The sequence below is a fragment of the Ixodes scapularis genome, unplaced genomic scaffold, assembly GCF_016920785.2.
Source record: "Ixodes scapularis isolate PalLabHiFi unplaced genomic scaffold, ASM1692078v2 PGA_scaffold9__187_contigs__length_104089568, whole genome shotgun sequence".
Taxonomy (NCBI): Eukaryota; Metazoa; Arthropoda; class Arachnida; order Ixodida; family Ixodidae; genus Ixodes; species Ixodes scapularis.
The window spans coordinates 54,193,749-54,209,768 of record NW_024609884.1 but is presented as its reverse complement, the minus strand read 5'-3'; the positions used below and the strand labels follow the sequence as shown (position 1 = coordinate 54,209,768).

Below are 16,020 nucleotides of genomic sequence, written 5' to 3'. Positions count from 1 at the left end.
TCAGATTCGTTGCTAGCCTCGCGTGGCCGAACAATCTCAATGATTTCAATGTCCGTCACCGCACCACTTGTTTCCACTGTGCTGTCCACGGCAACATGCTCTTTGAAACGGACGTCGCCAAGAGCTTCTGCAAATCCATTGTCGTCAAGCTCACTTGTCTCTGCTTCCTCAGTTGGACAAGACGAATCACCCCCTGAAGCACTTGCTATGAAACCACAGGCCCTGAAGCAGTTGGCAACGGTTTCTTGTATAACGCGACCCCAGGCTCACGCTATCATGTGGATGGCACTAAGAAGGCTTACCTTGTACCGAGTGGAGTTATCCATGCACAATATCATCTGCTCGAGATGTTTTCTGTACAACACCTTTACATTTTTTATAATTCCCTGGTCCATGGGTTGCAACTCCGATAGCCCTGAACCTATGGGGATAAACTGAAAGTTAAAAAGAAATCGAATTTCTCAGCGCAAGAAATTCGGAAGTTCTAAAATCATTGAATTTTTTATGTAAGAAGTTTGACATTTCGAAACTTTGCAAACCTTTTCGAACCACTTGGTTCTATCTTCGAACCTCAAGTTCGCAAAAAGACTGCGCCATCTTTAATCGTGACGCCATAGTCCTTGATTGATTGCGCCATTCTTTTCCAAAAATATGGCCATCCATTTGAGATGGACTTACGAGTGATGTTTTGGAGCTCGCAGCATCTTGTTCAACGCTTCTGCGGCCTTATTTTGTAAAATCAAATTTCGGTTCAGGATCCCTTTACAAACATAAATTTATAAAAATCAAACTTAAACTTCAGAAATCAATCAATCTGCACTGTTCACACTTTGAATCTTAGAATGTGTTTTATGAGTCTTTCTATGGGAAAATCGTCATGATCGAGTCACACGCTTGGAGCGTTCGAGATGTTGAGGTTCTATTTAAAGTTCGAGCCCCTGCGGGGCTTGAACCTGGGTCAGTGCGATGGCAGTTGTATACTATACACTAACTCAACTCCCCTACGTAACGCTGTGGCAGCAGCGCTTCAGACACACTTCAGGTGTAGGGTGTGGGCAGAAGATTTGATGCGGGCCGGGCATTGCTCTGTCGTTTCGAAAAAAAAGAATAAAACCTGCCTTCTCGTCAAAACGCCGCAACTGGGGCTGCACTAAAAGCCATGAAAGGTTTTGAGATCAGTTTTCACATGTTTTCAGCCTGTCCAGTTTGTCCGAGAACATGGATAAGTGCCATAAAAAAGACAAGCTAGCCGCCATAGGACCATGGTTGCTTGTGTTGGAAGCTCCTTAGCTTGAACTCCTGGGGACTTGTGGTTGTCAGATTTATTTGTTTTGTTCCAACATGAACATGGGGAAAACAGTCAAGTTGTCTGGGCCACCCGGATTATGTTCGTCTTTATGTTCTAACGACAACAGCATGTAGACCATGTATTGACGCGGAAATTGCTATAAGAAGCAAGTGCGGGCCTCAAAATCTTTTTAGATTTGAAAGTTGTTTGGGTAAGTAACTGAGGGAGGGGCTTTCCCCTGACATGATGTTTGGTAATTGGAGACTGTGGCTGTCCTTGACTCTTTTTTTTCTGTTGTGCATTTCAGCAACGCTCCAGCGTTGCTTCCAACGGCAGCCAACAAGGAGCTTACTCGGATGGAGTGCGCATGGAGGAGATTGTCGAGGGAACAGTTGGGGCGCTGCATATCTTGGCCCGCGAGGCACACAACCGGGCCATCATCCGCGGGCTCAACGTCATTCCAGTGTTTGTGCAGGTGGGCTGCCCTACTGTGACTCAGGCCTAAAGTCGTACGCGAGAATGCATATCGTCAGACACTCTGGGGAGTGCATCTGCAAAGAACCTTGTGTGCTGACATTTGTTCACTGTTTGGCACTGTTAAGGGGGCCATGGAATGATTTTTCAACTTCTTCCCTCTTGGCTTTCCGCCTCAACTCACAAATTGTGCAGCGTTGCCAAAGGTACAGGGGCAAGAGTATACTGTTTTCATTTCAAGAGAAGGGAAAGGAGGAAGTCCCCTCTTCCTGGGACCTTCCTTTGTGCACCCACACGTCGCCATTCTCCACCCAGAAGATTAGCTCAAAATTTTGACAAAAGTTGATCTCCCTCCTCTCCCGCCCGTGGCTTCCACAGTACTGTGCACAACTATCTTCCACTCAGGGGCGGGTGCAGGAATTTCTTGAGGGGGGGGTCAGGTGTTGGTCATGTTTAGGAACCCCCCTCCTTCGTTTTACGCCCTATATTTTACACATACAGAAATCAAGAGGGGGGTCAGGTCATCCAGACCCCCCCCTCTAAATCCACTCCTGCTTCCACTCACCCCTAAGCTGACAGTGCTGTGGAAGCTATGTGCTTGTTGGGATAGTCCCACTTTTATCTTTTGCCACGTGATCACACTCCCTTGCGCATACCCATGTGCAGAGATTGGGGTCAAGTGATGAAAGGGGGTGGCTGATTGGTCCTGCAAGCATGTAGCTCCCATTGCACTGTCCGCTTAGGGGTGAACGGAGCATTCGCAGCTCGGAACGCCCTATAGACAGCGGAGTGGTAGTGCCAAGATGGTTGAAGAGACGGGGATAGATTCTCGAGGTTTTCCTGTGCACCTGCTTGCTGACGCTGGTCAGTGGGCTAAAATTAATCTATTTGGCTACTAATACGATGTGGTCTGGGCAGGAGCATACCACAGATGACGAAGATGTTGACTTGCATTAAGAACAGGAGCATGTTGACCTCATAATTGCGTAGCGGAACACAATCATTCCTATTTTAACGCACTCATTTTTTTCCGTTAAAACTGCATAATGCACGAACACGCTGACCAGAATTATGTGGTAACAGCAGCACCAGGGCCCATAGTCCCTGCCACCATCTCCACCGCCATCCCCGCTCCTCTGGTGCTCCACGAGAGGGCGAGTGAAGTGCTGGAGTTGCGCATAATGGGGAGATAGTATAGTGATGCAGTGCTCATGTCCAGTGCGTGAGCTGGGACCGGCTGACGTGCTTTGGGTACTGCGGTTTTATCACAGTGAAAAGGAGGAGAGCTTTCGAAGGAAAGGAGGGATGAAATAGTCTGCTATGTTCAAATTTTTGTACCCAAAAGCAGGCTTTTGGTTTTCTACCCTCTTTCTTTTGGCCCACTAAGCGATACAAGGTTAGTAACATCCCCATCTAAATTCATTTGTACCAGCCCAAGCTTCGTTTCACGGCGCCTTTAATATTAGCCCAACACGTTGATAGTCACTGTCCCGTCTCTCGGCTGATTTTGTGTTGTTGCACAGTACTGTGCGCTTCCTCTCAGTTTTGAGAAGCAGAGAGCAACAGTTTGTGGGGTTTCTGTGATAAGAAATGAAGGATGTAATGCGTTTTGGATTTCAGCTCCTCTACAGTGACATCGAGAACATTCAACGTGTGGCTGCCGGAGTCCTGTGTGAGCTGGCTGCTGACAAAGAGGGAGCCGAAATGATTGAGGCAGACGGTGCCACGGCTCCGCTCACAGATCTTCTGCATTCCAGAAACGAGGGTGTTGGTATGTGTTTCTTTTCGACAGTTGGCTCATTCGTTGAGTGTACTGAGACACCTCATTGGCTCTGCAGTCTTTTGCTAGCCTTGAAATACTTGCTTGTGTGAAGTGCGTCGGGAGATTTCTGTAATTTTGTGAAGGCTGATTTCAGTTGTCATGACCAATTATTTTTAGTGACTTCCTTGTACTCGGCTTTTTATTGTCATTTTCACCAGAGCTACATCCGTGTAGATTGATATTATTTGTAGAAAATAAAGGCAAACACACATGACCCCATAACATAGGGTGCAGTGACCTTCCTTCTTTTCTTAAAGGGCAACTCCGCTTGATTTGGGAAGTTTTGAGATAGTGGGTCATATAAACGTGAAAAGTGCTCCAAGACAACCCTAAACCGTTTGTGTCATGAAAACCAAAATTTTTTTTGTGCAATCATGTTATTTACCATAATCGCAAACCGAAACTTCGGCATAGCCGGGCAACAGCACCCTCGACATCAGTTGCATATGCAACCACCGTGATACAAGGGGTCATTTGATCTACCTGCAGTAACCCAGAAATGACGCAGATGCACGGGGAAGGGTGAGGAGTGGGGAGGGGGGATGGTCGAAGCGGCGGCGCCAAAAAAACAGTCCGTGCCAGCGGCGACAAAACAGGCTTTGTAGGCGACAACCCAGGCGGCTAGTCAGCGTAATATGGCGTGTGACATCCCGTACCACCCATTCCCTTTTCTGATTTTTCTTGTTATCGTTCATTCTTTTTCGTCTCTTTTGCCTCTTCACTCGCTCAGACGTTTCGCGCCGGTAGCGCCATCTGGTGAGCTCTCCCTGGAAAAGAATAACAAGAAGAAAAAAAACTGCATGCAACAGACGTTAGCCACAACAAAAATTCATCGTTGGCTGTACCACACGTCTCCTGTTAAATTAGCGGATTTTCGTGACTTTGTTGGGCCAGTTTAATTATCTTTTAGGTGGTATTATGTTCTAATGACATGCGGCCTCTTTAGATGATACTAAAGAGAGTTGCATTGTTTGCTAACAACCGAGAATGAAGTGGAGTTTCCCTTCAAGGCTCTTTTGTACTTCCTGGAAATTCGCAGCATGGTATGATCATGTTCATGAGGTTCATCTTGAACCTTATGAACCACATGTACTGAGTTCGATTGAGCTAGATAGGTTAGCTCGTTGGGCTAACCCAATAATAATATTGCTGGAGAAGTACCAGCAAGTTCTGCATGCTCAGGAAGTCAAACACTTGGTTGTTTGTATTTTTTTGTCCATGACTACAAGTATAGGGTGAGCTAACTTTTGGAGTGTGACCAAGAGTTAAAAAATTGTATTCAGGCTGTGAATGCAAAGTGTTTTAAAGAGCCCCTAAAAAGAAAAAAAAAAAGTGTGGGTAGGACGTGTCAAAAAATAAATTTTATGCGAAGAAAAAATTTTTAGAGCAATATTGACGGTGGGAGATTTATCTGAAATTCTGCGCGCAAAGTCCATGACGTATGGGTCATTCCGGAATGACCATCTCGGTCATGAAGGCGAAGCCGATCCACCTCTCCTCCATGTGCCCGAAATGTCGAGAGAAAAAACAAGTGGAAAGGAGGTGACTGCCGACTAAATCGCATCCCATGCCGTCAATACTGTTCCAAAAAAAAAATTTTTCGCGTAAAATTATTTTTTTGTTACGCATGTCCCAACCAGTCATGGGTAAGTTAATTCGTTACAGTTGCAGTTTCTTTCAGAAAAAAGTAGCGAAGTTACTGTTACAGTTACTGCAACAAAAGAGTAACTAGTTACAGTTAGTTACTTTTAAAAAGTAACGACGTTACTTTTCAGTTACTTTTCTATAACACAAATTTAGAAAAAAAAAAAAAAAACTAGAAGACGCCCCTCATAACGTTTTATTGCATAAAATTAAAAAAGTATGCTTTTTACTTTATATTGTAACTTAGCAGCAGTTGCTTCTCGAAGTTAGTGTTTGAATGTTTCCACGGCAGAGTAGTGGTGCAAATCAAAATACAAAACATGCGCAGTGCGGAGTAGTTGCGCTAATCAAAATACGGGACAAGCGCAGTGCCCTTCACGTGTATTGTTGTTTTACGGTTGATTCACCCGATTAAAAAGCGTTTGCACAGAAAAAAGAAAAACCACAACATAGGTAGTGCTTCAAGACACTAAGATGTAAGTGTTCAGGCACAAAGTACAAGCGCGTGCGTAAAGATAACCGGATATTTTTTTCATAAAATCTACACGTGGCGATATTCGGGTCGTGACTCGCGAGAAAGAACGTGTTCACAACTTTGTGCGAGGCCAACTTGACACTCGAAATGTCGGAATAGACGATTTGGAAAGTGCAAGGAATGGCTAAATTGCACTGGTTCAATGATATATTATTCATAGAACACTGGAAAGTAATGTTACTTTCATCGTTACCTCAGAAAAAAGTAATAGAACTAGAGTTACAAGTTACATTTTTAAAAAGTAACTCGTTACAGTTACAAGTTACCAAAGAAGTAACAAAGTTACAGTAACGCGTTACTACCCAAGACTGGTCCCAACCACCAGGTTGTTGAAAAAAAAAAAAATTTTCTTTTCAGGTTTTTTTTTTTAAGGAATGTAAAAGTCAGCCTATTCACACAACTTTTCTCGCCTTCTACCGGAATCTGGAAGTTGCTTTACAGTTGAAAAACCAATTTTTTTATGTCTCTGTGGTTTATGTCTCCATAAAGTTAATGTATAACAGCAACTGAAGTTTCAAATGACAATCAACACGTGTCCCGATTTTTTTTTTTTTTACTTTATTTGCACCGTTCATCCACATGACTGGCGCCGGGGATCAAGTCACTGCAATTTTGTCACATCCCGCTTTCTATGCAATAGTGAAGCTGGATTGAGGTTATAGTCAGATGTTTGTTTTGTTATAGCTGCCGTGGCCTCTGTTCATCCCCACAGACTTGGCACATTTGTCCCTTACAAATGCTGCAAATATAGCGGAATGACGGTGATAAAAAAGGCTGCCCCGTTACTGCCGAGGTCACCTGGGTAATGTGATTTCTAGGACTGGGCTATCATTTGATGTTCTTGCATGAACAGAAAATCTTGCCTAAAAGCAGGGTGGGCTCTCTTTTGGGGTGGGGCATCTCTTGGGATATTAACATGTTGTTTGTTAGATCTTCTGAAAGACTATATCAATGAGGTTCTACTGCAAAACTTGGTGCAGTATGGCCTTTGTCGCTTTTGCGCCATTAAACCCGTAATCATAATCGTGTATTGAGCTTTTAGTACTGATGTCAGCTCTGGGCCATCCTTTTGGGAGGGAATGTGCATCTAAAGAATGTAGGTTCCAGCGTGGTCAGGGCAGAGTCTCTCTTACTTTGTTTCATACCTAGTTCAGTTGTCCTAACTGAATTTTTTTTTTAGTAATGTGTGCCTTTTTGCTTTTCTTGTGCAGCCACCTATGCGGCGGCAGTCCTCTTCCGCATGTCAGAAGACAAGCCACAGGACTACAAGAAGCGGCTCTCGATGGAGCTGACGAATTCGCTGTTCCGCGAGGATGCCGGGCCGTGGGGAGGCACGGTAATGTCAGAGAAATCGCTTTTAGGAATACATGCCGCCATTGTTGCCACAACCCGCTTACAAAACATGAAGTGTGAAAGTCTTTTGGGTGTTATTCTGACGGTGTGGTAATAAAGGTGCATGCCTTTGCTACCGGAAATGGCAGGATGCCATGTTGAATTCTGGTCATCATCGAAGGGCGTTTAGGTTCACTAAGTGTTGTCTCGGAGAAATGACTTGGAGCAGATTTTGCACTCTTTTCTTCATGTGCATAGCATTAGTTCATGGTTGTAGTGTTAAAAGCATTTAAGGAGAAAAAAAAAAAGAATGGAGAATAGTTTTTGCAGAACAAAGGAATGAAGGCAAAACTGTTTTTAACCTTACTGACAGGTGGTTTGTTATCTGGGGCGAGTTATGTTTAGGGTCATTTGGTATTAGTTAAATCCTGGGGACGTTCTTCATGTCTGAAATTTGCTTTGAGTTTTGATTTGTTTCCGAGAACTGCAGGTATTTGTTTCAATTAAGGATGGCATTTCAAAACATTAAAACCAAATTTGGGACTCGCCTCAGCTATAGGAGTGGAAGGTTGGGTGGAGTAAGCAAAGCCATGGCAAGAATTACACAGAAGCAGATGGTGTCCAGAATTGATCCTGGTTGAATGAGAGGCATTTTGAGAACTACTAGGCAAGAGTTGAGTGCTAAAATGCATGTTATATGGAGGGATTTGACGTAAGTGCATCTCTTGGTAATGCTTAGAACTGCCCGCCCTCTTAGAGTTACCATGTTTGCACGATTCCAACGCACAGGCAGATTTAGCTTCCAGATAATCAAAAAGTAAATTGCTGCCGATTCTACCGCGCAGGTAAAATAATGAAGATTGACCACATACCTCATAGAACAGATTTCATGAAAGGCATGCCAACACAAAAAAATAAATGCCGTGCACTAATCGCTGTTCTCAGAGTCCGACGATGGTTCTTCGCTGTCCACAAAGGTTATTAATAGTTGCTTTAATCTAAAACTTTTTAAGTGCCGCGCTTCTTGCGCATGTATGAGTGCGCAGCCGTTGCCTTTGGCAGGGTCGTCTTTCAAACAACACTTTGCGAGCTCGTAAAATTTGTAAAAAAGCGGAATTTTTTCTTTTTTTTTTTTAATCTTGAGACGACAGACACGAGTCCGTAGACGCGAGAGAATGTGCGCGATACGGATACCAAAATGGGGACGAATATAAACACAGTCACGATGGCGATGGGGTAGCCACCTTAACCGAGCATTGAGTTTCGGTTTTTGGTTTTGATTGTAAGATTGTAATGCACATGTAGTTTTGGTCATCAATTTTGGAAAAAGAAAAGTGGACGATAGAATCATGCAAAACACGGTAGTTTTGACTTGTGTATACACACTTGTAATCCTTTTCTTTTGCAGGGGACGGACATGGACATGAACTTAGATGCGTACCATGAGCAGATGTACCCTGGGAGCCAGGGACCCCCCAATGGGCGTCACAACCCCTACTCCCAGCAGGGTGAGGCCTTCGTCCTAAGCAACAACCTTTGAGGCGACCATAGCTTTGTTGCCCTGTTGTTGGGCAGACCTGGCACCCTGGTTAACATGTTGCCCCTTCGTTTCTTTTGGTCTGACATGTCTCTTGATTTTGGCTGTTTTTTCTTTTCTCAATCTTAAAAAGGAAAGGGGCTTTCATTTTTTGGCTGTGAACAATTCGTTACCATTATAGTCCATACGTCCACTTTTTGCTGCCTACATTTGATAGGACTGGTGTGTCCTTAGTATAAAGGTGTAGTGTGTTTAGCCCCAATTTGTTTGGCAGAAAAAGTTATGGGAGAGAAAAATGGCATCACACCTTTCTTTTACTTATATTTGAGTCTCCAGTCAGCACTCCAGTTTTGTTGGACAGGCTTGGTTTGTTCACCCAAAAACATTCCATCTTGTTTTATCATTAGTGGACTCCTACACATTTATGTGTTGATTACTTTCAAGGTTAAGTGGTTTTGATGTAATGTATGCAAGAACATAACGAGCTTGGTATTGAGACCGTGGTGTTCAGGCTGTGTTTTGCAAGCGGCACATTCTTTTAATTTCCTAACTTTTGTCTGGTCCTGCGAGTGCAATGTCACAGTCTGAAACTTTGCTTGCAGTGCGAAACGCGCATAAGCAATGTCAAATGTGCGACAAAGCGCACGTGTTGTAAACTCGCACGTGAGATCACGAGCGTTATGGGAAGATGTTTTATTCTGAAGAACTGACCTCTATATAGGTCCCACTTTTAACAAGATACATTGGCAAGAGATTTAACTCTTCAAAATGAGCTTCACATATTTAGAACTGTTGATTCCTCCAAATTCCAGCCTTCCGTTTTTCTAGCTCTTTCGTTCGACCCAATATATGCGTGTGTTTTGCTGCGGCCTCGGCTTGTCAAGTAATCCAGCAGAATTCAAAATGGTTGGCAAAGCAAGGAAGTTGATTCGGCACTGTTGAAAAATAGATACGCAGCATATATTTGAAACAGATGGTATTGAAGCAAAGGACTAATGTGCCCTTAGCTTTCAGCATGGCTCCGAGTAAGCTGTGAGTGAAACAGGATTTATATAAAGTTAATTTCAATCTCGGAGAATTGTGTCTAGTTCTCATGCTGTGACGGAATGAAAATGGGAGGAAATTTGCTTTCCGTGACAACAAAAGTAAGGAACTGTTCACATATTTTTGCAATGAAAAGCTTATGTTGACAAATTTGGCTGTCTAATGTAAGGTGCAACCTGTTTGGAAGTAGATATGGGAGTCCTTGCTTGTTCCATCTCCGGTCATTGTATGACCACCAAACTCTGAAGATGGTTTGGGTGTGTGTGTGATCTTTTGTTAACTCTCTTGGAAGAAGCAGTTACACCTGCTATCACTACTGCGGAACCTGATACTGCAGTGTTACTAACCCAATTGGAAACATCTTCCTTTTCGAGCTGTCCCGTATGAGGAGAACAGTACTGTGGTACGGGCTCACATTCCTTCTAAGCATCCTGCATGCTTTGTTTGATCTGAATGTGAATGTTTCTTTACCATATTCAACATATCCTGTATATCCGAAAGCTGAATATATTTAATATGTCTCGTGTAAAAGGTTCTGTTATGCCTAGAGTGCCTTCATGTGCGCTTCGCTTAGAGTGATGCCAACTGCCTGTTTCCCTTTCCCACACCCTCTTCCACCGCCATTTTGTTTCTCTCATTGTTTCCCCGTGCGCCGGAAAGTGGCCTTTGTGTCCATCGGTAATCCCCTCCGAGGGGGAGAATGCTAATCCTCCCTCCGTGGGTTCCACAACGCTGCTCCAAACTTCTGAGATAAGGTGCTCGTTTCCAAGAGGGTTATGAGCCCCACGGATTATCGCCGAGGAACAAAATGGCTACTGGTTTGTCGGCGAGTGGTATTACAAAGCGTGGCATCACCCTAGCAAAGCGCACATGAAGGCTCCCTAGTTATGCCTATCCTCTAAGTAAGGGGTTCTCAAACTTTTTCATCCCAAAGAACTCCAGCAAGCCTCTAAAAGTCCCAAGGACCCTCCCTCCTCCCCTCCCCCCCCCCCTTTCTTGCCAACCGAAAGTACTGGGCAATAATGGTGTTTAGACAGTGAACAAGAGTTTATTGCACTGACAGAATAAGACAAAATGGAGGACTTAAGACAGAATATGAAGGCGGATGAGTTAAACTGGGGCACAATGTGAAATATATATGCTAAGTTCATCTCAAATCGTGCCTAATTTTTATTTTTTTGCTAAAAAAAATGTTTTGGGGACACTTCTAAATAAAAGGAGGGCACAAACCACAAGTTTCTCATATTTTTGGTTCTCGAGTTATGGAGTTTGGAAGACGCTGCGTCAGAAATTACAGTTTTCCCTTGCCGTCAGGTCGTATATTGGATACCCTCTGCTGCGGTTATTTTCTTTCTTTGCCGCCTTTAAACTTTTTTTTAGCATTTAGTAGGTTCTATAAAAACACACTGGACAAAAATATTTATACAATGTGAAACTGATTTTTAAGTAATTAAACTTAAGGAAGAAAACGAGAAGGACGAACAACCACAAACTTCCAACTAGCAACAACATTTATTGACACCAAGAGTTTGCTCTTGGTGTCAATTTTAGATCAATATTGACGGCGTGAGACTCGATTTAGTCGGCAGTCACCTCTTTTCCACCCGTTTTCTCTCAACATTTCTGGTGCGTGGAGAGGTGGATCGGATCGGCTTCGCCTTCATGACTGAGATGATCATTCCGGAATGACTCGTAACATCATAGACTTTGAGCGCAGAATTTCAATTAAATCTCGCCAACAATATTGCTTTAAGAGAAAAGTTTTCCGCTTAAAAGTTATTTTTTGACACGCATGTCCCAACAGACTGTTTAAAAACACTTTTTTTTTTTCAGGGTCCTCTTCAGGTAAATTACCTTTTCTAGATCTATGGAATGTCCAAAACAAGTTTATTATAGATATAATACTATCGTTCAGATCTGTTAATTAGCCATCTCTATCATTTACTCAAACAGCGTATAAAATAACAAAAGTTGTATGTTTAAAATTAATTTTTTTCAAAAACCCCATTTTTGTTTTCTAATAGTCTACTATTGTATCTACAAGAATTCAAAAGCTAAAAATTAGAACAAAATTTGGCTGTTGAGAAAATTAAGTTTAGACGTGCAACTTTTGTTTTTTTATACACTGTTTATGTGATGACAGCGAGGTGGCTTATTGACAGATCTGAATAATATTGTATCTATAATCAGCTTGTTTTTGGCTTCTCATAGATATAAAAAAGGTTCCTTTACCTTAGTTTAACCAAAGTAGGGACCTGTCAAAGTTGACAACAAAATCGACCTGGGAGTTCAGTTTGACGTTTTGTAAGAAAAATGTTTAAACACTTGTAAATTTGTGTTTTGTCCAGGGTGTCTTTATAATATCTACTAAATGCTCTGGGGTGGAACGGCTGCACCATTTTGCACCAGACGCATTTGTCTGCGCCATCCTGCGCCTTGTTGAGGAAACTGCGCCACAGCCAATACCTCGCGCCATTATGCACCAAATCACAAAATGTGCGCCAAAAAAATTGTATTTTGTCTCGGTTTCGGTTTCTATCGACTCGATTCACAACAATGAGGGTGTTTAGCTTGGTCGGCCTTGCAATCATTTGTTCTGTTTATTCTCCCTGTGTATCCCGAGTCGGAAGCGCGCAAAAAAACTCGGGGGGTTGGATTCCAAGGGCGACTGGATTGTTATTCTTCAACCATAAGTGGTTAATCCGGGATCCGGATGTCATCCTGTTGAAAACAAATGAGCAAAAGGTTCCTCTTAGTACTTCATCGTTAGAAGTTGGAACCGCATTCCCGCAGGATAAATCGTGATTAGATTGAACTAAAACGCGGTCCAATACGAAACCTTGCTGGCCAGCAGCTCTCGTACATCTGCTCGGCGTATTTTAACCTTGCTCCTGCTTATCGCTTGGAATATGATAACTCCTTTAATCGTAGTCTGCTTCTTTGATATTGAGTTGCACAATAGGATAAACTCGAAATTCGTTGCCCTGTTCCTCTGTGCAACTGCACGTCCGTTGCTTACGCACGTCACGTGCTTCGCACATATAATTACTATGTCGAGCACGTGTGGGTTGTGCGATAAGCAGTGCTGGTTTGCATTTTGAGCAGCTGAAAGCCACTCGGAAAATATCAAGGACACTATCTTCAGAAACATATGGTACTTGCTTTTTGGTTCTCATTAAGGCTTGCAAAGTTTCAAGTTTTCCCTTCTGTTACACTGTTATCCCATCTACCTAGGTCCCTAACCACTCATCTTCATCTGTGCTGCTAAGCACAATTGAAATTGCTCCCGTGCTTGTCTAAGACACTAGCTGAAGTGTAATGAAAACTGATCTGAGCTGCTCCTAACCTGCTCCAGAATGTAGTTTTAGCTACTCCCAATCGGCTCCAAAACGGCTGTTTCAGCTGCTCCCATGGCTGCTCCCAAGTAGATTTCATGAGTTCCACCCCTGAATGCTAGAAAAAGGTTAAAGGAGGCAAAGAAAGAAATAACGGCAGCAAAAGGCATTAAATATCCGACCTGCGACGGCAAGGAAAAACACTCATTTCTGCCGCACCGTCTTACGCTCCATAACTTGAAAACAAAAATATGGGAAACTTGCGGTTTGTGCCCTTCTTTCTTTTAGAAATGCCCACAAAACCTGCTTTTCGCAAAAAAATAAAAATCTGGCACTTTTAGCCTGCCAGATTTGAAATGAAATCGTCCATATACATATTAGTGTGAAACGTAGGGTTGCTTTGCCCGCAACACAAACTCAATCCATGGCTCAGTCCATGGAAGGTTAACTAGAAGGGCACTGCAATTTCAGTGCTCTACGGAACCCTGTTTGAGAACCCCTGCTCTAAGTATTTCTTTAGTACAGTAGGCTCGCGATAATTCAAACACGGATATTGCATGCTTCTGGTTAATTCAAACAAATTTCAAGATTTGGTTGTTCCGCTATGTTCTTAATGTATTCATAAGGCATATTCATAAGAACAGCGTTTTTGAACAGCGTTTTTGTGTAGTTCATACTTTTTGTTCTCGCGACTCAGTTGAGTGCACTTTTTTCCGAGCACCGGTGCACTGCAAAGAAGCAACACCACCGGAGCTTGCTTCCGTGGGTGTCGCTTCTCCACGGTTCACCGGTGCTCGATGAGGAGTGCACTCAATGGGGCTCAAACGAGCACGACGCGAAAATTTCCACAGAAACTTGCACGGACGCTGTAACAAGGCAGCATGGCTTAGATCCACGTCACAGCGTCCGCGCAAGTTGCTATTAAAACTGCCACGCGGTGCCCGTTTTCATTGTTTAGGTGTCGCCTGCTTAATGGTCCACATTAGACAACTTCTTGGCCTGATGAATGAACTATTTTGTTTTGAGTGGTGGTCATGTGCTGTCTAAACAGTGTGGCATACCTGCTTATGATCAGTAGGCCTATGTTGAGAAATCATCAAATATTTGCATCGTATGTGTAACCATTCATATGGCAAATCATAATTGTATCTTGCATTGTATTTAGATAATGTTTTGATAATTCAAACAAAAATTGTAGCTTACTGGAGTTTGAATTATTGAGTCTACTGTATCTGTGTTAGATATTGCATTGTGATCCCCTTTTCTTTTTGTCAGTATGATCAGAGAGCTGTAAAAGATTCTGTGGTAGCCTTTGTTTTTTTATAGAGTAATGTTGCCGTTGTTTGGAACACCCTTGCATGCGCACTGAAATGTATTGCCATGGCACTTTCCAAATGCAACCATCACGTTGTCTCTGCACATTTGCCTCTGCAGCTAGCAAAGCACTGTTCTTGTACAGTGCAGAATGCACAACATCTGTTCACTTAAGGAACATTCTCTGTTCTCTTGAACACAAATCCCTCACTGTATCTGCATTAATGTGACATTACTTGTGTGACTTACCACCGTCTCTCTTGTCTCCCGCCTTCAGGCTATGATTCCCAAGTTCCTATAGACTCGATGCAAGGTCTGGACTTAGGGCCGTCACAAGGGGGCCACAGTTACACTCCCATGGACACCGACATGGACCTTGATGCCCCGGGTGACCTCAATTTTGACCCACTTGACCCGTCGCTGCCCTCACCTGCTCAGCAGGATAGCAGTGGTCAGTTGGCAGCTTGGTATGATACGGACCTCTAATCGTTCCACTCGGAGGTTGGCAGAAGCCCCTTTGTTCTTTTTTTTTTTTTTTTTTTTTTTTTTTATTATTAGCTTGGGGTCACAGCAAAGTTTGGGTGGGAGGGGGAGGGGGGGGGGGGGTGTCCTGGCAACCATCTGTTTGGTGCAAGTTTGGATGTTGATTCCCCCTCAAAGCGGAACTGTCGGAACAGTGCGCAGGGAACAACTTTTGCGGAGAACCCTTGCCCCTAACAGTTTTGGTTCAAGGGCAGCCTCTCAAGTGCAAGTGTGTTCAGGGCGGATCATTTTTGCCACCTTGTTTTATCACTAGCGGCTCCTGCCATGTGTTTTTCCTCGGGCAGCATATGGTTGTTGATGGCAAAGTTTGTCTTGTTTTCATCTTGTAGTCTTGTTGCTTACGTCTTTTTTTTTTATTCTTGTTTTGATTGATCAAAAATCTGTGTTGTGCAATTGTGACATTCTTTTTTGTCTGTCTGGGTATAGTTCTAGTATGCCTTTGTTTATTCACTGTGCGCTATAAGTTTAGAAACAGTATTCACTCCTTGATGTACCCGTCAAGGATTTGATATGCGGAAACTCTGGGGTACTTGTATCTTTTTTTTTATATATATATTATTATTATTATTATTGCAATTGTTTTTATCTGCTTTGTGAAGCATCTGCCACCAACTGTTCATATCTTGGAGCATTTTTACAACATAGCTAATGGCCATTTTTACTTTTTACTCGCATGTTATCCAGTACCACGCTGTTCAAAACGTATCTGTCGAGTGTCTGCAGTGGAGTACAGAAAATTTGGTTTTAGCTGGTATAAAGCGAAGTGGGTAATTTTGGCATGTCTCGTTTGTGTACTCGTGTCTGTGACCTGTATCTGAAATAAAGTAGGTGGAAAGGAATGGAGTGCCTTGGGCTCTGACTAAGCGCACTCACGGGCAACGATGTGATGAATTCTCTCCAGGAAGAGGTATCAGCACTTCATCTACTCAAGTTGAGGATCACAAAGTCAGTCTGCGGAGAGGGCTACAACGTGATATGCTGGTTGCACTGCTTGCTCCGACAGTTTTTATTAAAAGGGAATCTTAACTTTAAGTGAGAAAATTCTGACATATGGGGTTCCCTAGGGACAAGCTGATATAAAACATAGTTTATAAGTGAACTGCTCAATATGGGCGAGTGGTTTAAGTTAGCCACAGGTTTATCTTTTTCAGG

General features: G+C 43.1%; 1 protein-coding gene across 2 annotated transcripts in view; it reads left to right on the top strand.

The window, feature by feature from the left end:
• The window catches only part of LOC8041076 (armadillo segment polarity protein), a 40,918-nt gene extending 25,211 nt beyond the window's left edge, over positions 1–15,707 (top strand). For both annotated transcript variants that reach the window (XM_029995092.4, XM_029995093.4), the window contains exons 11-15: positions 1,596–1,763; positions 3,383–3,533; positions 6,975–7,099; positions 8,504–8,603; positions 14,603–15,707. In XM_029995092.4, coding sequence (XP_029850952.1) covers positions 1,596–1,763; positions 3,383–3,533; positions 6,975–7,099; positions 8,504–8,603; positions 14,603–14,811 — 753 coding nt within the window. In that variant the 3' untranslated portion in view covers positions 14,812–15,707. The remainder of the gene's footprint in view (positions 1–1,595; positions 1,764–3,382; positions 3,534–6,974; positions 7,100–8,503; positions 8,604–14,602) is intronic.
• The last annotated feature ends 313 nt before the right edge of the window (positions 15,708–16,020 follow it).